General features: G+C 37.1%; 3 protein-coding genes across 4 annotated transcripts; 1 reads left to right on the forward strand and 2 right to left on the reverse strand.

Moving 5' to 3' along the window:
* The first annotated feature begins 161 nt into the window (after window positions 1-161).
* On the forward strand, window positions 162-1,693 carry LOC126854037 (autophagy protein 5). Its single transcript, XM_050600386.1, has 4 exons — window positions 162-418; window positions 531-736; window positions 828-1,150; window positions 1,268-1,693. The coding sequence occupies exons 1-4, from the start codon at window positions 263-265 to the stop codon at window positions 1,378-1,380; spliced, it is 798 nt and encodes a 265-aa protein (XP_050456343.1). The 5' UTR covers window positions 162-262; the 3' UTR covers window positions 1,381-1,693.
* Window positions 1,694-1,824: 131 nt separating this feature from the next.
* LOC126854039 (uncharacterized) lies at window positions 1,825-3,524 on the reverse strand. Its single transcript, XM_050600388.1, has 3 exons — window positions 3,414-3,524; window positions 2,128-2,283; window positions 1,825-2,052 (listed from the first exon to the last, which is right to left on the reverse strand). Exons 2-3 carry the CDS (start codon window positions 2,221-2,223, stop codon window positions 1,852-1,854), a joined length of 297 nt encoding a protein of 98 aa, XP_050456345.1. The 5' UTR covers window positions 2,224-2,283; window positions 3,414-3,524; the 3' UTR covers window positions 1,825-1,851.
* Window positions 3,525-7,160: 3,636 nt separating this feature from the next.
* Window positions 7,161-20,197, reverse strand: LOC126854029 (uncharacterized). Of its 2 annotated transcripts, none has more exons than XM_050600362.1 (3): window positions 19,954-20,197; window positions 16,723-17,757; window positions 7,161-16,640 (listed from the first exon to the last, which is right to left on the reverse strand). In XM_050600362.1, exon 3 carries the CDS (start codon window positions 14,643-14,645, stop codon window positions 12,033-12,035), a length of 2,613 nt encoding a protein of 870 aa, XP_050456319.1. In that variant the 5' UTR covers window positions 14,646-16,640; window positions 16,723-17,757; window positions 19,954-20,197; the 3' UTR covers window positions 7,161-12,032. The 2 variants fall into 2 exon arrangements, with proteins under 2 accessions (XP_050456319.1, XP_050456320.1); XM_050600363.1 differs by lacking the exon at window positions 19,954-20,197 and adding an exon at window positions 19,564-19,652.
* Between the last annotated feature and the right edge of the window lie 513 nt (window positions 20,198-20,710).

Consider the following 20,710-nt stretch of genomic DNA (forward strand, 5'->3'; position numbering starts at 1 on the left):
ATTAATTTAATTATATTTATAAAATTTGGAAAATTTGAGGAATTTGCTCAATTGATAATAGTATATTTTGTATAGTAAAATGCCTGTAATATTTATCGGCAGATGGCAATATTAAAAGTCAGCTGGAGTTTGGTATCTTCTTTATCTGACAGAAGCGCAACCTAACTGTAACTTAACATAACCTAATTGTTCTCGATTGTTTGTTATCAAATTATTTTACCCATAACAAACGCGTTAGAGAAGATATATCCGTATTAATTCAATGGCAAACGATAGGGAGGTACTCCGGGAAATTTGGGATGGAAAAATTCCAGTCTGTTTTACTCTCAACTCCGAGGAAATCTGCGATTTACAAGGGCCGGATCCGTTTTATCTAATGGTACCTAGGTTAAGTTACTTTCCATTATGTACAGAAAAGGTAAGGAATATATTTGCACAAGATATCTTATTGAGACTTGTTATTTTATAATTCTATTAACATTATGTCCCAACATGGATTAAATATATATGTATATTGTTTCTTTACTTAGGTGCGGAAACATTTTATACGACACATACAAAGTGATAGCAAACAAGAGCATGAGATGTGGTTGGAATTTAATGGAATGCCATTAAAGTGGCATTATCCAATTGGTGTTTTACTAGACATTTATTTCAATGACATTCAATTACCTTGGAATATTGTTGTTCACTTTGATAAATTTCCAGAGAACATTCTAATGCACTGTCAAAACAAGTATGCAATATATTTTAATCAATGACGATGACGACTTATTGGTTTGCATGATATTGACAGATAATATAAATATAATTTTATGCAATTTTAGAGAAGTTGTAGAAGCCCATTTTCTTTCTTGCATAAAGGAAGCTGATGTTCTGAAGCATAGAGGTCAAATTGTCTCTAGTATGCAGAAAAAAGATCATACACAGCTTTGGAATGGTATTATGAATGATAAATTTGATCAATTCTGGTCTGTGAATGGCAGGCTTATGGAAACCAATACTGAGGAGGGATTTAAGTATATACCTTTCCGATGCTATACAAATGAGGACAAATACATACAAAAACTTGTAAAACCAACGAATGAAGAAGGCCAGAGAAAAACTTTAAAGCATTTGTTAAATGAAGTGTTCCCGGATCAAGAAAATGGTTTGTAAAATTTTTTTTTTATAAACTTTATATAGAAAAGGAACAAATATAAATACACACACACATACACAACCTCATTTATTGAAAGAAGTTGAGACTAATTGTGACTTTATACAGTTACAGTGCGCACCCATGGCATTATACCACCTTTAGAAACACCGCTTCAGTGGATGTCAGAGCATTTAAGTTACTCAGATAATTTTCTGCATTTAATCATAATTACGTCGTAACGTATATTGAGGAACAAGTAATTTCATTATTAAATGATAAAATAATTTTTTTTGTAATTTTTGCGGAATATTATGTACATTGCTTATGTTTTATATTGTAATCTATTTATTTTATGATAAGCAATAGGAATAATGCAAGTATCCAATATATTTTCAACACTCAATCTCTCTAAGAAATCGAGAAAGAGGCTCTACAAATATACCTGAATTCGACTTGAATTTTGTGAGTACTCACACATCCTTAGATATTAACTGACAATGAGATGTATTATATTATGCTTGTTTTTGTTATAAAGTATATTTTATAAAGCGATTGTGACAAATGGTCTCATGTGGTAAATGAACACATTGAAAAATGTTTAAACCTTATATTATTATAATGTATGTATATATACAGATTTCCTCAAAATTAATACTATAATGTTAGTGCAAACAGCTAAGTTTATTGAAGAAATTATCGTAACATTTTCATCAAATTATTGCACATTTTTCACTTGGCTTACGATATTCTCTCGGTATCTGCAAGGATAAAGGAGTGTTGTGTGTAATCACAGAACCTGCAGGTTTTCGTATAATGACGGGATGATTTCCATTACTACTATATTCTATTGTTCTGCGACTGCTCCCAAAAGTGAGGTAACTGACAACTTTCTTCTTTCTACTTTGTTGCTCCTGTAATTAAAAATTTCACGAGGTTAAAAGTTAATTTAAATTAAATGAATTCTTTCCTCTTTCATATTTTCTTACATTAAATATAATCATTGCTGTATCTTGATATCTCTTGTGAATTTCTTCTTTGCTCAAGACAATGGTTACCTCAGGAGATTCATAGTGTGTAGACATTTATTTATTTTGTATATTTGAATATTTTTTTCTCTAAAATTATTCCATCCTTTTTTAAATCTGTAATTATAAATTTAATCTAGCAGCAATTCTTCGCACGCGAATCTATGTATTTAGAAAATTTTTAAGTCTAGATAATTTTAATAGAGAAAAAAGTATCAGGCGGTTAAAAAAATAGTGTTTGATATTGAGATAATACAAACGCGATAGCAACGAAAACAAAACGGAAAAAAGGAACGAGAAGGCAGCTTTGCTGGGGTAAAAATATATACTGAATATCCTTTCGCAAACGTTGATTTTCTCGCCATTATGGGATATTATGAACGACTCCCTGAGACTCTATTTTTTTTTTCTTTGTCTTTCTTTTCTGCCACATCAAGAACACGTGTACCGAAGAGACAGACTTTGCGAATGTCCGTTTTATAATTAGCAACCATCGCGAAAATGAGCATCTCTCCCGCTCAAATGTCGTGCGCCTGAGGGTCTCACGGACCGAATTACCATTTAAATGTAACGCCCGTGTAACGCCCGTTCTCTTAACGTCACGTTGTAAATTATTCTTGTCTCTTCAATATAATACTCCCGTCACATTGTTTTCGATTTATATATCTTCTCGCGCGTATCAATTTGTAATTACGACTATACCCCATATTCGATCACAATCATTGTTCAGTCATAATTCAGATTAACATAATCAATAATTATGGTGGCGTCAATCCTCAAAAAAAACGATATTACGTTTAAGTCGATAAGATGCAAAGCAAGTTTCTTTGATATTGTATAATTAATTTACAAGAATTTGTTTTCTGGAAAATGTTTCTCATAACATATATATATATATACATACATAATATATACTTGAAATATTTATTTATCAGGAATCTGTTTTATATAGGCTGTCAACCAAAAGTAGAGAGCAAATCTATCGAAGCAGGACTAAAGGAAAGCTCTAATAACATCTCGTCCATCAAGTTTTATCTTTAATCTATAATCGCGGGAGGAGAGAGAGAACGCGCACTTTATGTGGGACATGGAAACTTCGTGGATTATAGGGTATCGCGCGATTGATGAAAATTCATGAGTAATAATAGTATTTGGCAAATAGCGCGTTATTTACCAAACTCAAATTGCCCCAGCGTATTATCTCCGGCACGGGGATATGTCGATTTCTCGTTTCGCGACACACTTACCCCGTGTGTTCGCCGATTTCTTACACGTCTCGAGAAGCGCGACTTGTGAATAAAATCAACGCACGACGAAGCGCTCACTCTAAAAGAATAATTATCGAAACCTTAGACTTTTGTCCACTGTACTGTTTGCACGTTCTTCAAACAGAATCGGTCACGTCGCTCAGTTGGAGCAACGCCAGTCTTTTCGGTATACTTTTGTATTTCCGGTCGGAGAATAGATCAAGAGAGAGCGAGACTTTTTTTAAGTACCTACGTGTTGGTCCAATTCGTATTCTCGACGCTTTTCGAGACACACGTAATGTCATCTGTTAAATCGACTTAAATATTAATCGCTCAACTCGATCCGGACGCGATTATGTTAAACCGCGACAGAATCATCGTTGCGATTAATATTTCTTCTAATATTAATGCATTCCATCAGAGTCATTGAACAAAGTTTTTTTTTTTTCGTCCATACACCCTTCCTAATTGCATTGCACCAACCGATGACATTTATTGGCGTTGATTGAGCGTTGCAACAGTCATGTTTTGATTCAAGGTCTGCTTAGTACGCATACGTGGCCTTAATAAAAACGCTAAATATTGTTATTATCACGATTTAACGATGAGGTTTCGCATGATATCGCCTAATGATTTACATTCCTTTCTGAGGAATGCACCGTCAATTTTTTTCCTTGAAATAAATTCTTATATATGTCGTCCATAAATAACACAAGGATGTAATGTACGTCTAATTCAAAGAATTTAACTGATAGATCAAAAAAACGATGACATTTTCATATAATATATAAATTTACTCATAAATATATTTATGAAAAAAATGATAAGTTTTGATAGACAAAAATCTAATTGTTCTGTTGCTGTTAAAATAGTGATCTATAGTCTATACATTGTAAAGGCATTGTATTTAATATGCTGGCAGTACAATCCCCCTCTCCCCTACACATACATCCGTGCATGAAGAGGTACACGTGCGCATTTTTTTTTTTTTATATATATATATAATTGAGAAGCAAATACAGGTGAAAATTGAAACTGAATTTCATCTTTTATATGTTTAACTGCCGCATGAGATAATGATTGCTCAATCTGTTCAGGTGCATTGGCAATCATTTCACTTACGTTGCAACACGAACACAGGCATGTATAAGCTGAATGCGTTTAAGATGGAATTTCCAACTGATAAATGAGAAATATAAAACAAACAAGTTTTATATTTCGCAAATTTAGAAATGAAGAGTTAATGAAGTTTATTCATAATATCTTTTTATTAAAATAATTAAATAAGAATATCTGTTTAACGTGTACGAAGAGTAAAAGTAAATTGCGAATGCGAGTATTTTGTCAGTAATTAATAAATAATATCACCAATATTGTTTTATTATCTAAATTTTTTCCATCCCACCTCAATGACATTTACTAATTAATCTTTATCATCACAATAGCATCAGCGTAAAACTATAAAAGCTCGTGATTCTCATTTAATAGTCTCTCTTTTATTTTTAACGGCGAGCATTTCCCGTTATATACCGGACTCGTGTAATGATAAACATCGATAATAAATCATATATTTACATAGCAGAAATTTACCGTGCATTTGAAACCTAATGATAGCGCGTATGAAAAATGTACGAATCATATAATCTATGTACGTAATTGCATAAAAATGAGATGAAGATTTTTCACATTATATTCGTAGGATCAAAACGAAATCCATCAGACATAAATTTATAGGATAGTGCAGTTCTATAGATTCTATAGAATTCACAATAAACAAGGCAAACGTGAGCGATCGCACGAAGAGCACGAGTTCGCTGCAGCTAACAATAAGCGTTGCATCGGTGTGTCGTCCTATATATGTGTGTGCTCCTGCGTTACGCGTGCTCGAGAATATGCGATGCATGCCTGGGAGAACCTAACGCACACGCGGCTGCGACTCCAGCGAGCTGCCAATCAGGCGCGATATGGGAAACAATGCATCGGTGCATCGGTATAAGTATGCGTAGAAAAAAAGGGTAAGGAGAGAGAGAGAGAGAGAGAGAGAGAGAGGGAAGAGAATGAGGGGAAAGGCAGACGATGTGCGTGAATCTCTATGACTTGGACTCGCGCACGCTTATCTTTATCGCGCCTCTGTAATGCCGCATAGCAGAGGGAAGAGGGAGGGCCGGGGCGAGATATCGAAGCCTCTTCGAGACCGCACTCGCGACTGTGTTGTATATGTGCGCGAAATTACGTAAATCTTTAATTACGAGTGGAGGGAGTTTCATCTTGGTAAAAACTCATTTCCTCATTAATTATAAAAAACTGCCATAGACAGATCATAAGAAAAAAAAAATGGAATTTATAAAACTATAATAAAAGTAGAATAGAAATTTATATAAAGAATATGTTTGAAATATATATATATGGCCTCTATATGTCTTTCAAATCTGAAATATAATACTAAATAAAGACGTGGACTATATGATCTCACTTTACCACGGACAGTTGATGAGGAAAATATTATACAGACTGCGAGGCATTTAAAATTGATTCAACTAGAGAGATTCACAGACGAGACCTTGAGACCGCGAGATAGAAATTGACGTAGTGTTTATCAATATTATAATAAAAATAATTTCGAGCGCAAAAGGTTAAATGACGCAGCGATAACGGTAAAATTTAATTTAGTATATTACGAAATTTGACGACCTTACTACTTGCTCGTTGTTCCATAATTCAAGCGGAAACGCCTGAATCGATGTAATCAAAGAATAGAATACTTTTTCTCTCCCATACTGCGTCGCGTAACTGCTGAAACACTCGGTAAGAAGATAAGTGCTTGTACGTTTTGTGGAATCGCGTGAGAGAGACTTTATGAATCATATCAGCAGAAGAAAGATCTATTGCGTCAATGCGCTAATGCAACATGCTTTCTTCAAGCCATTCGATCATCGTGCTTTATTTTAGATAACAAATACATACGGTTTCTCAAAGTTTCTTAGAAAATATTAATTAATAAAATTCCCCAAGTATAATAGTTGATACAAATTGCCAATAATTCAATAATTTAACAAAATATAATTACTTGTGATTATTGCCAAAATTATGGAAAGTAAAACATTTATGTATACAAATTTATTTTTTTCAGTATTAATCGATATTATTACTCGTTAATTAAAAGTAATTTTTCGAAAGACAATTTATGGTTTACTTTTGCAGGTGAAACTTTGGAATGTATCTCACTTCCGTGAAAATTATATCTCGACTGCTTTAAATTTTAATACTCCAATTATCGAAGTAATAATATTGTTTCAGTTTATATCTGCGACAGACGGTATTTTGTACAAGCTTTGGCGATACAAGAATAATGAGAATGAGTGAGCAATATTAAAAGATAAATATAATATTAAATATATAATATTAAAGGTAGAATAGTTAAAGATATAATATTAAAAGAGAAATTTGATAGGCAGGAAGAGCGACGAAACACAGGTGTGGATTCTTTTAAAATAATCTTTTATATTTTCTCTCAAATTCAATTAGGACCTATGTCATATGAAGCGTGTCATGCTTAAAGACGTTACGAATACCAAAATGGGCATTCCTGTTGTTTGGCACGCTTCATATATATATAATCTATACGCGCGTGTATATATGATACAATATTTAATACAATAATTTTTCATCTCTGCGACGTACAAAAGAATATCTCGATGCCTTTCTCTTGCACTCTTCGAGCATTAAACTCATACATTTTCACTCTCGTTCTTCAATACTTTTTTTTTTTTTCTTTCTCGCCTCTGTTCATGTTTTTTGTTAAATTACAGTAATGATTGTTTCAGATAAAAATCAGAAAATGAGAAAAAATGGAAAATCGAAAAATGAGAAAAAAGGCACATAAATAAACAATACAAGAAGAGATATAATATTAACAATGTTATTAGCCACAATTTTGTTTGCAAGATGAAGACGCTGACGGATTATTCGACTATTTTTGTTTCTGAGCTGTGGAGCGATGGCGGAACCGTGTGCCTTTTTTTCTCTCAATGTTTATCGACTACACATATCAATAACAGCAAGATAAAATATCGAATGATATGAGCATTGCGAATGCCGGATAATCTTCGGCCATATCAAATTAGCGATTGCACGCAGGATGTGATTAAAAGAAATTCAACGTTTTTGCGAAGTATGCGATCGAGAAGGCATAGAGATGACGAGATTAACAAGTTACTTTACTGGGACTTTGGAGGCTCTTTATATGTCACGGAAACAATAAATAAGGAATAATTGAAATACTGATATATGCTTGCGCGCGTGAGGAGGTCACTGGTATATACCTGTACACTATTTTACTTTCTAATTTGCATTCGCGCAATTTCGCCAAAGATACGATACGACAAATATTATATTATCAGCGAGAGAATCACAATGTCTATGGGTTCTCGATTCCTCCTCGCGCGAGAAATTGTAAGGCACGAGCAATTTGAAGGCACCGGGCGAGTTCAGAGGCGCGTTAGTCGTGTAAGTTGATCGTATCAAAATATAATTTTCGATATATGTGTATATGTATATATATGTATATATAGATAGATAAATTTTTATGTACTTTCTTTGATATTTTCGCGTTCTAGCTCTTTATTATTTTTTTTTATTTGTATATATACATATATAAACTTTTTTGTACAATACGAACATTATGCTTATATATATATATATATTTTGTTTTTGTGTGTGTTGTACGGTCAATAAAACGCAGGGGTTTTTATGCAGAAGGGACGAAACTTTCTCCCTTTCTTTTATGCACTTAAAAGATATTGCTTATACATATATACGCTTTACGCCTCTCGTTAACAGACTCTTGTGGGCTGTGGTGTATACGTGACTACATATACGAGTTTAGACGGACACGCGACAAACATACTCACACTCTCACATACAAGGCACTCCAGAGGCGAATTCATTTTTCGCGTGATCGAGAATTTTTTCGTCAGTCGTACAGCCTTCTTTTACGTAAAATGTATTATGGCATTATGTAATTTATTATGGCTTATAATTACGCACGCGCGCTTTTATTGTACATTGCCGCCTTGACCACTATTAACAATTGTGGGCAAAGCGCGAAAATCTACTTTTCTTTGTTCGATCTCTCGATCCTCGGACTTGATTGGCGAATCGTTTTGCAATAGAAAAATATATATTTAACAATTAAATGATTAATTCAAAAAACATATGTATACATAACAGTAATGTTTAAGACAAGATTGAAAGATTTTGATAAAATAAAATAAAAATATTTTTTTTTTATTCTGGAAAAAGAAATGTAGAGAAAAAAAATTTTTGATCGTAATATGATGTACTGTTCTTCGTAGAAATAATAATTATAATTATCATATCTTGAATTTATTACTCGTGAGACGATAAATTAGAGCTCGGTACGAAGCGATCACACAGGCAACCATATTGAATAATGCTGCATCATGAATGAGCTCGATTAAGCGTGAATATTGAAACATTAACGTAACTGCCCTGTCTGCAGCAGTGATTTACAGAATTGCCTTTCTTGCTGATCGCTTGGCAACTGCTTGATTGTTTAGAAATCTGCTTTATAAATATCAATTTTCTTGATTTCGATTCAAAAATTAAAATATTAATGATCTCTATAAAACTATACTCACATCATATCGCTTGATATTTTTGTCTTTACTAATAATAAATATGAAATTTACTTTAGCATCATGATCATTTTATAGTATTTGTGATTGCTTTAGAATTTTATCGAGGAAGTTGAGAAAAACCCATATTAATGAATATCGCAATGTGTTTTTCCGATCCGAACAAAGTATTTCTTACAATCTAATATTATTTCCTTTAGCATCAACTAACAATTTACAAAAGGTTTTATTCTGACAATTCGCCAGCAAAGTCAGACGCGAAAGAAATCGCTTATCTCTTCGAGGATCGTAATGCATCTCGACGAATCGTGTCGCTCTCAGTGCACTGGGAACAAGGGTGCATTCATATTATGAAAAACATTTATAAATTGTTATGTCTTCAATTGTCCCCTTTCGCTAAGTAAAAATAATGTTGAGAATTAGGAATTATTTGTGCGTTTTCAAATTTTGCAAATTAAAAATGTGTTAAAGAAAATTATGTAAAGAACACATATTTAAAAAAAATTTCTTCATATAAATTAATTGCAGTATACTAAATAAAAATGAAGATTTTTACTTTTCCGATATTTCTAATTCTCAAGTCTTTAATTTGCAGGTTTTAAAAATTTACAAATAATTCTTAATTCTCTAGGCTCATTATTTTTAAATTTTTGTTCCTCATTCTTTTCTATGAAAAGTCAATTAAATAAGAGCGTTGTTGATTATCAGAGTATTGATACTTGAATATTTTAAACGATAGGTATAATTTTTGGATGCTCCTTATTTAAATAAAAATATATTGTTCACAATCAAGAGACACGGTATAATTAATTACGGACTTGGTTCAATGCCGATGCGCAATCTTCCTCTCGTTTAAATTATTCAATTGCGATCACCGATCGGTATCGAAGGCAAATAAAAATTTCATAATTTGAATTGTGTATAGAAAATATATAGGCATAATTATATCACTTTCTAAGTTGATCTATCTTATAAATATTAATTAAAATCTATACATTATTACCATAATAATTAATATTATACAATTTATATGTCCCTGTGATTTGTCTTATCTCGCACTAAGCCTCGTGCGAGCGATATACAACTTTAATATGAATATATTATATAAGGCACATGTGGTTTTCTTTCAGAGTTGTTCTTATATATTTTTTTAATTCTTTCTATTCATCTTGCATAACTATCGATTTTTCTATCAGTCAGCAAACTAATTACATTTTATGTACGCAATAACATCACGCATATAGTTATCTCTCTCGTTTTAAATATTTTAACGATGGATAAATTGATTGCGGTACATCTTTGTCATTATTTAGTAAATTAATTTATTGAAACGAAGTGCATAACGAACGAATTTATTTTCTACATATCGAATCTATTATTTCCTACAAATATTAATATATTTATATATATTACGCGCATAATTGACCTACGCGTTTTCGTTATGCGTTAAGAACGTTTTGTATTTTGTCTTATATCGACAAAAAAGGCACAAAAAGTGGTCTCTGCGGAAGTGTTTTATTTCGTCTCGAATTTCCATCTCTCTATTGTTCTTCTTTTTTCTTTTGTTTTCCTTTTTTTTCAGACGAAATCGTATAAAAATAGCTTATTTTTTCCAAAGGAATTTTCTCCTTGGAGGCATCGACTATTTAAACATTTTTATAATAACACTATATCTATCAAATGTACATCGCAGAAATCTCGGATGCGACGGAATACGATAATGTCACGTTTCTTCCCGATATTTACATATTTACATATTTACACGCCATTTAACAGAAAACAATAAAAAGTAAGAACAAGAAATAGACAACAATTGCCAAACAGTGAGAAAAGGGGGGATAGAAGAGCGATGACAAGTTACTAATTTGTAATACTAATGTGGTATATGCGTGACGCATATGCACACATGGAAGAAATTGTTTGAGCAATTAAATAATTTTCACAGATCGACTATACATTCGCTACCAGTGATGAATATAATCGCGTGAACAGTTCGCAGAAAACCATGGATAGTATATTATGCATACTACCAAGAAATCGTCCGATCAATCTGCCCGCCACTGGCGGGTAGTTTTTTATATAATATAGAGAAAACGTAAGAAACTCATAATCTGAAAGCTTCATTTTTTTTTTTCTGACGCAATGCGTCGAGCACAATATGCAATATTAAAAATATTTAAAAAATGTTAAAATATTAAAAAGAATTGAAAATTTGTTAAACTAAATCAAAAATATCTTGGAAGAAAAAATGTAAATTAAAAAAAAAGAAATTAAAGTTTTTTAAATTTTTCTTTGATAAGTTCATAGGCAAGCTTTTTTTCCGCGAATTTTTTTTCGATACATTGCAATGGCTGCGCTGACATAATTCTATAATTATAGCGAACACATTCGACCTCTAAACGGCCTAGCCGTGCGATAACCACCAGGTTCTAATCTCGATGATAAAGCGGTGAGAAAAAGATTTACCAGGATATCTGTATGATTTTTTTCGTGGAGCGAGATGGGACGATGGAGGGGAAGAGGGGCAAGCAAGTCTGATAAAGTTGGAAGAAGACAGCTGAGGACGCGACCATGTATAATCTCCTTCCACGCCTCAGCTCGTCCGATTAAGACTTTATCGCGATATATAACGCGGCACCGATGATCCGTGGAAACGATAAATGCTTACGTGGCCTGCTACGTACGTGTAGTAGATCACGTACTGATCGATCTCTCGCCGGCAAATTTTCACCTGAGAAATCTACAAATTCGATTTTTATATCCATAAGCTAATTAGTTAATTATTAGTATAATGTCGATCCAATCATTATAGCGTCTTTTTCAAATTTTTAAACAAGTGCATCTAAATAAGATGAAAGGAGAGAAACATAGACACGACCATTGATCGTTATACGAGCTTGCTGGTTTCCGTTCTCTGCATTTGATTAGAACAGAAGGAAGGAGAGCGGTTCGAAAGAGGAAGTTACATGTAGAGCGAAGATACGCTGACAAACGCACTCCCTTGCGGAAACCCTGTATACAAACTTATATCAGGCCTCCAGGAAACCGGTACTCGCAGATTAAGCTCAAAATCATAGTTGCGACTTTGATTCTCGTTGAAGTTACAAATTATTTGGCAATTGTTGTTATTATTATTATTGTTGTTATTGTTATTGACATTATAGCTGCTGATAGGAGATGAATCGCGCTGATCGGCACATTTTTTCGCAGGCTTGCTCACGGGATTGTCTAAGTAAGGCTTGAAAGTGATAGCGTCCGGATTATTCGAAGCCGATACAGTATTCGGTTTCAAAATCAATTCCGTTCGAGAGGGAGAAGATTCCCGAGTCAACCTCGGTTTCACGAGACAAAGAGGTGTATCTTGAGGAGGTGCATCGTAACAGTCGTCCACATCCGAAAACCTTTCGCAAAATCTCTTTGGCGACGACATTGCATCATAGCAGCAAGAAAGCATACAATGCTGCCTCTTCAACGGCGAAAATCTTTGCTCACATCCTTCAGAAAGATTAGAAACTTCGGAATTTGCTCTGGGTGAATAACAGCGTGTTTTAATTGAAGACTCCATATAGCAGAATTCTCTCAAAGACAGCTCTTGATAAGAGGATGTCGTCGAAATCGTAGTGCTGTCTATAGAGCAAGAAAGATTGCAAGGCCCTATAGGTTCTACTTCGGAGGATGATTCTATTCTAGTATAGTGTTGATAATGTGAAGGATGTTGAGGAGAAACGGAACTAATATCGCAGCGATAAAAATGCGATGGCGATCGTTCTTGTTCCATCTCAAACCGATCATGTAACAATGAAACGCAGTTCGGAACATAATTTGTCGTCGTCAGATCCAACGGTGAGTCACCGATCAAAGCGACATCCTGGACAGGACCCAATCGTTGACGTGAATCTCCTCGAAGGGCGATTTCATCCCTGAGTTCCGCTTCTTGCTCTAACCATTTCTGTACCTGACGACGATTTATACCGAATTTTCTAGCGGTGGCTCGTTGATTTTCCTTTACTTCCTTATCTCGATGGAAAGCATCGAGAACATCAAGTTTAAATCGCAAGGGGAAAGATCGTCTGCGAGTGAAATTGCCGGATGAATTTAAGCTGCCAGCTGAAACGAGGGGATCCATTTCGCTATCCGAGCAGCTACTCCGGTATCTTCCGACGTTAACAGAATCTCGAGGACTCGATGGTAAAGAGTAACCATTGCGATCGTATATAGGACTTACCGGTCCTGAACTACCTACTAATGATTCGCCCGTAGGTGGTCGTCGATAATCAATGCACGAGGATGCGATAACTTCTTCTCTGTCATCATATATTTCTTCCTCATCCAAGTGTACTTCTTCTTTGATCATTGCCGTACAATATTCTGCTTTTTCTGACATCTTTTCCTCCTTCTCTTCGACGTGCTGCGTCGTTTCTTCTGACTCTCTCTCCTGGTGCAGAAGCGACGGGATCGACTTCTCGGAATTCAACGGTGAGCATGGGTGTGCGTGTTCATGCACGTGCACGTGCAAGTACGGGCTCGCGGGGGCTCGTGAGGAATCAACAAAGTGAACGGACGACGAAGAACCGCCGCTATCGGCGACTCGATGCGATATCGGTGAGAGTGGGGCCCGTGGGCCACCGGGGGAATCCGTTGATTCGTACGGTCCTGACGTCGCCGCTGTGTCTGGGCTCACTGGCTCTGTCTTTATCATCGACGGCGCTAGTAGCAAGCCGTATGATCTCCCGTCGAATGAATCGACGTTTCCATAACTTTGTTCTCGCTGCTGCGGATGATGATTCGGCGAATGATTATGCATGCTATTGTTGATATCATTTACGCCGTATTGATGTTCTTGAGATGGCGAATGGTAACTTGTCAAAGTTTGATATACCTTCACCTCGTTTCTACTGCTAAATATTGAAGCTGCCTCTACATCTCGCTGTCCATCTCCGTTTAATACGTAATAATTACGGTCTTGATCCACTTGCGTGCCTGAATATCCGTGAATCTCTGACATATGAACTCTGTCTTCAAGCTCTAAATGAAGACGTTGTTGTTCTGAATATTCTTGATAACCCACGGATGTGACGCATAGGGGCAAAGGCGTGCCAATGGTAGTAGTTTGACGGTTATATTGGGGCGAGGAGGGTGCACTGCCATGCGGAGGATGAGAAGGTGGGGGCCCTTGCTGTGTAGTGAGCTCGTCGCCGTGCTGTCTGGCGAGGTTGAGGTTCAAGGCCGGCGTTGCTGGAGTCACGGTGTTCCCTGTAGCTTCCGTCATAGTACCATCCGATTGAGAACCCGTGGAAGAAATGGAGGCAGTCCCAGTATTTCCATTTTCAACGCTACTTCTGAGCTGCTCCTCACATTGTAGCCATTTTTGTATTTGACGACGATGAATACCATATTTTCTCGCAGTGGCACGTTGATTCTGGCGGCAATCCTTATCGTGTCTATAAGAATCTAAAACCTTGATTTTAAAAGCTGTTGTAAAAATACGTCTCGTACCCATAACGCCCACAGATTTTCGCATGCTCTGCTGCTGATGCTGTTGATGCGTTGATTGTTGATGTTTCGAATGAATCATTTTAACTGATTGTGAGCTATCCTCACTGAGCACCTCACACTCACGTCATACATATAAATAGGTCATGGACTTTGATTTAAAATATTACACATACGTAACTTATTCGCACCTGTAATAATCGTCACGTTGACCATAAAAACGAGTCCGACAATATAATCACGATGCAGATAACTACCACAAAGTTTAAGACCGGCACTGTCAACGATACACGAGGATACCTTAACGCTTAACATTGCACGATGCGATCTGGCGGCGCCGGAGTTCCTTTTAGGTCTTGGATGCCGTAACTAATTTTCATCCCCACTACCAGCGAGAACTGCCGCTGCTTCCCACTGGTCTTTCCCCCCCGCTCTAACGCCGTCTCTCGCTCTCTCATTCCCTCGAGTCTCTCTTCTCGCATTCTCGGCCTCTCCTCCACGTATCCCCACTCGCTCGTTACTTCGTTTATTGCTATCTGCGTTCAACTTATCGCCTTTGTCGTTTTTTCTCTTTCTATCTAATAGTCGTCCCCTCAACACCCCGTTGCCACCATTCGTACAGTACGGGCGCTAGTTTACCGCTGAAGGCAGCTACTAGTCATTCTTCTTTCTCTGTGCTACCGACCTAATCTCCTCTCTTTCTACAGATCTCTCGTCATCCTACCTCGCTTGCCTGTCTAACTGCCCGCAGGCGTAGACACCCTCCCTTTCCTCTCCTTTCTCTCTTCCCTTTCACACCTCAGTTCTGTAAAACTCCGCCATTTTGTGGGCTCACTTCCGTTAATGACGCGCGCGGGAAACGTCACGCCGGCGTGACGACGACGCTCTCGGCGCCATGTTGTCTGCTGTGAATGTCTGACTGCGTGCGTGCTTGCCTGCCTGCCTGCCTGCCTGCCGCGCCGCTTAGCAGTTTGCCGTAGCAGCCAGCATGGAGCCTCGATTTTTGCTCGCCTTTCTCCTCCAGCCGATCGCGCCTCTCCGTTCGACTTCTCTATACATGAGGTCGAATACGCAGAGAATGTGTAACATTCTGTACTTTTCTATAATTCGTTATATGACATATACAGCATCTATATAAAATTTAAGATTAAAAACGATAGCAAAGAAGTGAAACAGATCATAATCAATTATGAAAATTTTATTCTACGAAAAAGCGCGTAATTTAAATTAGGTCGTAGATATATATATTCTACGAGATACGAACACTAAGTACAATACAAATCTGACTCAATAGTAGCATAGAAAATTTTATAGTCAGGAAAGACGGCCTAGTAAATAAGCTTATAATAGGCTAGTATAGCTAATGCCAAGGACTTATTGGATTTAAAATTATCTATATTTTAATTAAAGCAATTAATATTATTTGTATATTGTGTTAATTGAAATTATTAATCCCTTAGTTTACCGTTACCGTATTCAATGCTTTTGTATTTATATTATTCTCTTTACTCTCTTTTTCTTTTTTCTCATGCCGTTAAAGTTTTGAATGAGATTTTGAGGTATACGATAACCTCTTGCATATGCGCCATGGAATGAGATCATGTTTTTGTGGCGTGAGCCGACAGTTAATATGTTTAGCTTCACGCGCCGTTGCCATGTCTCTTCTTAGCTACACGTAGGCCGCAACGCATACAAACGCACGGAGAGACCCGCGAGGCAATGACGCAAGCCGCATGCTCGCATATACTTCGATGAACGAACGCGTGAGCAAGATAGACTGATAAAAAGAAACGGACGAGGTCTCGTAAATTTCCACGATTCGCGCCACCGGCAGAAACCAAGGATGCCGACGAATCCTCTCGCAGTTCTCTGAAGAGGCACCCTATTCTATTTCCAAGAATCACGGCGGCTATTCTTGCGCTTACTGATCACGATGAGATCCTCTTTTGAACACGTCCACCGTGCAGCGAGAAGGCACCTGCGAGGATCGGCCTCGCGTATAGTTATGTAGGCACGATTCATCATTCAGGTATTCCACCTATGTGTCCTTGAAACGGAATGTCTTCCTGTCAATTTCCTGCATGAACAATTGACAATTGCATTACACAATAATGTTAACATTTTATTCGAGCAATTTATAAATTCATTTATTGGCTTACATTATGTTTTTAGTCATAGTAATTACATGACGTTAGTTTTCTTGCATTTTTCTTTCTATCTTTTCTCATCTATCTATTCTTCATCTTCCATCTCGTGCATTCTGTTTCGCAAGTTTACGAAAGTATTCGCTGAAAATAATATCGGCAGCGAGCATCGTAAGGAAAACATCGAGGCAGCAGCAGACCGGCAGTCGCCTAGTGCGGCACGACGGCTGGCACGGCTCGTCGGATTTGTCCTTGGGGCCGAAGGTAGGCGCAGCACGAAGACCGAGTAAATGGCAACGCAGCGCTTGGGCGCCCCCTCTTTTGTCCGCCGGCCGGTCTTGCCAGACAGGGTGTCGCCAGCTCGGTCGGCCTGGTCGTCCGGGTTAGCACGAGGGACGAGGAAAGGGAGAGTATATGACGGAGAAGAGGGAAGGGAAGGTTGATATATATGTGTACACGTCTGTGTGCGACAGAGCAACACTAGGGGGGAAGGGACGCACCACAGGGGGAATCGTTCGAGCGATGGACATAGGAGAGACGAGATGAGGGACGAACGCAGTTTCACAGCTCACAACTCGCTTAGAGATCGTTGTGTGTGTATTACAGGATCGGTCATGGACCTATATTCACGCAGGCCAGGCATGTTTGAAAACTCGCGTTCTTCTGGAATGTGGCCTGCGGAGCTCCCTTCGGCGATCTCCCTCTTTTCTCTTCAATCTCCGACCCTGCGAACCTCTCTTCGAACGCAGTGGACATTGCTCGGACGCCTACCTACGCCCTCTCCTTGCCCCGCCGTCCTTCCATGATCCCCGTTCACCCGCCGCACCGCCGTAGCCACCAGCTTGGCGCCCCAAATAGTCGCGTAACCAGAGACGCGCCTCTGGCCTGGCTTGGTCGCGCCAGACTTCTCGGCGCCCAAATGATGTACGCCGACCATCCTCTGTCTCTCTTCGTCCTTTACATTCGCTCAGACGGCTCTTTGTTGTAGCCTTCGCTTTCCGTGCTTTCTTCCATGTACTTATGCACAGGCATGACTGGCGGAAAAGAGGTCTATAGGAATGATAAAGAACAATGATGAGGAAAAGGAAGACGCCAAATCTATTTACCAATGTCTCGATTTACGACACCTTGTTTTCAATTCAATATTCATGACCTTTACCTACTTAATTCATAATACGAACAATGAAAATTTTATTACTTATTAAAAAAAAATCGTCGCAAATGTTAAAGAAGAATACACGAGGGTCAGTATGTGATGCAAAAAGATACATTACATAATTTTTCAATCTCCTCTCTTTTCACTTATGGAAAAAAGGCTCAAATATCTTGGCAAAGGTGAGACACAAACGGTCACTTTGTAAGGACGATTGAATCTGTTCTCTCTCAGAATGCTGTTAAGTTTTGGTGAAGTTGGCTGTCTTTCAAAAATTCGCATTATTTTACAATGCACGTTTCATATTTCGACGTTTGTTGCCAGGACTTGTTTCATGTATCTAGTTTTTATTACTCTCCGTGTCGAATTTTACTTTACTTTTAATCGCGTTGTTAATTTCTCATCTCGTAATTCCTGTTGTATTATTTGTTAAACCTATATATATGTATATACAGGTCGTAAAGTAGACAGCTGCGTTTCTAATTTAACGATTGATATTTGGCACACTGTATCATGCTTTCGTCATAAAATGTAATTTTTAGCATATTTTATATGCATTGTATTTATAGTTTTATAAATATTTATGTTTTGAATTGAGACTTATATATATTGCAATTATATATTGCATTGTAGATGAGTACGGTCGCTCGATAATAACGTATTGTTTGCGGAAAGATTTAGTGAACTATGACATGTTGCGAATGAAAATGTGATAAACGAGCATGATACTTGGGGAATATAATTATATAAATATATATATGCGAACACTCATCTTTTATCCGAAGAAAAAAGCGCCACTCGTTGAAATCGCAGTCTACACAGCTTATAATCTAAACTTATTTATGCGCATGCTTTAACTGGGAGAACGCTACACGTGCACCATACAAATACATTTACATTAGTGCTCACACATACATACATACAACATATATTTACGTGTCATGTATGCGTGCATAGCATCGAATCTAATCATACATAAACAGGGACGGATCGATCATATGCGTTAGAGTCTATGCTTATACATTTTTAAATATTATCAATTGGATAATTTATGTTTCGATGATCTAACTTGAAAAAATACAACTTTAGAATAGAATCCTACATTTGATTGTTTAATAAAAGATTACTTAATGAACTGAGATTTAAATTCAACAAATATTACTTCAGAAGATAAAAATATCCTGAATTAATTATGTTCACTACAGTTTACAGTAGTAATGTTTAAAGAAATGTAATGTTAATAAAAAACAGAGTACGCTAGTCAATTATTCGATAACTCAATCAGCTCTTGCGCGCTATATTTGTAATGATTCAAAGGATTGACGGCTCGTGAAGCTTTTTATAGTGTGCGTTATATTCTGATAACGATAATGCACAATATGCTCTTATTTGTTCCAGTATATAATTGAAAGTAACTCGCTCATCCCTCGGCTGGAGACAAATAATCCGGTCCTATAATCATAATCATAGCATCAGTATTTTATCATAATAATCGGTAATTTCAACACATCATTAGATTATCGAAACATGAATTATCAATTACACGACACGTGTATATACGTACACGTGGGCACTAAAGACATTTGGTAGATTCGCGTCTGGCCGTATAAAAAAAAAAGAGAAAAAAAGAAAATCGACGCGGAGAAATATACCTTCTCCGTAGGCGGTCGCGCACGATGGCGCCTACTCGCGCGCATACCTACCTACCTGCGGTCCCCAAGAGGCTTAACCTCGCAGGCGTAGCCGTTGCAACGGCTTCTCGAAACTTTCGTTTCAGCGAGATTCCTCCGACCATGCGTCATATGAGAGATATACTAATACTACGCTCGTTCTTACGTCCCTGTTTATCGCACGAGCGCGAAGCGAACGTTAGAGAAAGGAACAAATGACACGGACGGACGGACGGACGATTGGTGGATGCGGAAAAAAACGCGCGAGTATGAAGAGAGAGAGAGAGAGAGAGAGAGAGAGAGAGAGAAAGAGAGAGACAGAGAGAGAGAAGCTTGACACGAGCGAGTCACGATGTGACGCCCACGGGGTCGATTTCTACGGCAAGTCTCATGCACGCATCGCGCACGCACACACACGCTAACCTTTATCTTATCATTGACGAAGACGTATCGAGGTTGACTGCTGCAGTATTAGCACCAAGAGACTCGACGACGACGAAGATGACTCAATACGACGTATGTATGTATATGTATCGGTCACACACGCTCAATATCTCGCGCTTCTCTTTTTCATCTTCTGTCATTCTCCACTGGAGAAGGAGAATTCCACGAGGATGAAATACGATGTTGCACATTGCACCCCGCGTTTTCGACCGTGCGACGTAGATTCCTCTGGAATTCGCTTTATCGGCTGAGTGATTATAAGAGAACAATACACGCAATAAAAGGCGCTGCTTTATCCGTGGAACGCTTTATCTTCAAAGCGGATTGGCCAATCAATATACTTTTGTATAGAGATAGATCATTTCATGTTGCCTGAAAAATATGAATATATGAATAGGAGAAACGCAATGCAATTTTAATCGCAAAATATTTTCGATATCTTTTAAAATATATACGCGCGCTTTTGTTGCCATTATGCAATATTTTATTAATGTATAAATTATAATATATATAAATGAATTTTTTATTGATACATTAAAAGAAGCTGTGAAAGAATCATATAAAATATAAAATTTTGTTATAGGTAATTCTACCAAATAAATTAATCATCGATGATTAAGTTAATCGGAGTTTGGAAGTCGTCTTAAAATATGTCAAGCAATGTGTCTATAATTACTCATCGCAATAATAAACTTTTATACACGTCGATATGTTTATATATCATAAGTCAATTAGT

The sequence above is a fragment of the Cataglyphis hispanica genome, chromosome 13, assembly GCF_021464435.1.
Source record: "Cataglyphis hispanica isolate Lineage 1 chromosome 13, ULB_Chis1_1.0, whole genome shotgun sequence".
In the NCBI taxonomy this organism is placed as follows: Eukaryota; Metazoa; Arthropoda; class Insecta; order Hymenoptera; family Formicidae; genus Cataglyphis; species Cataglyphis hispanica.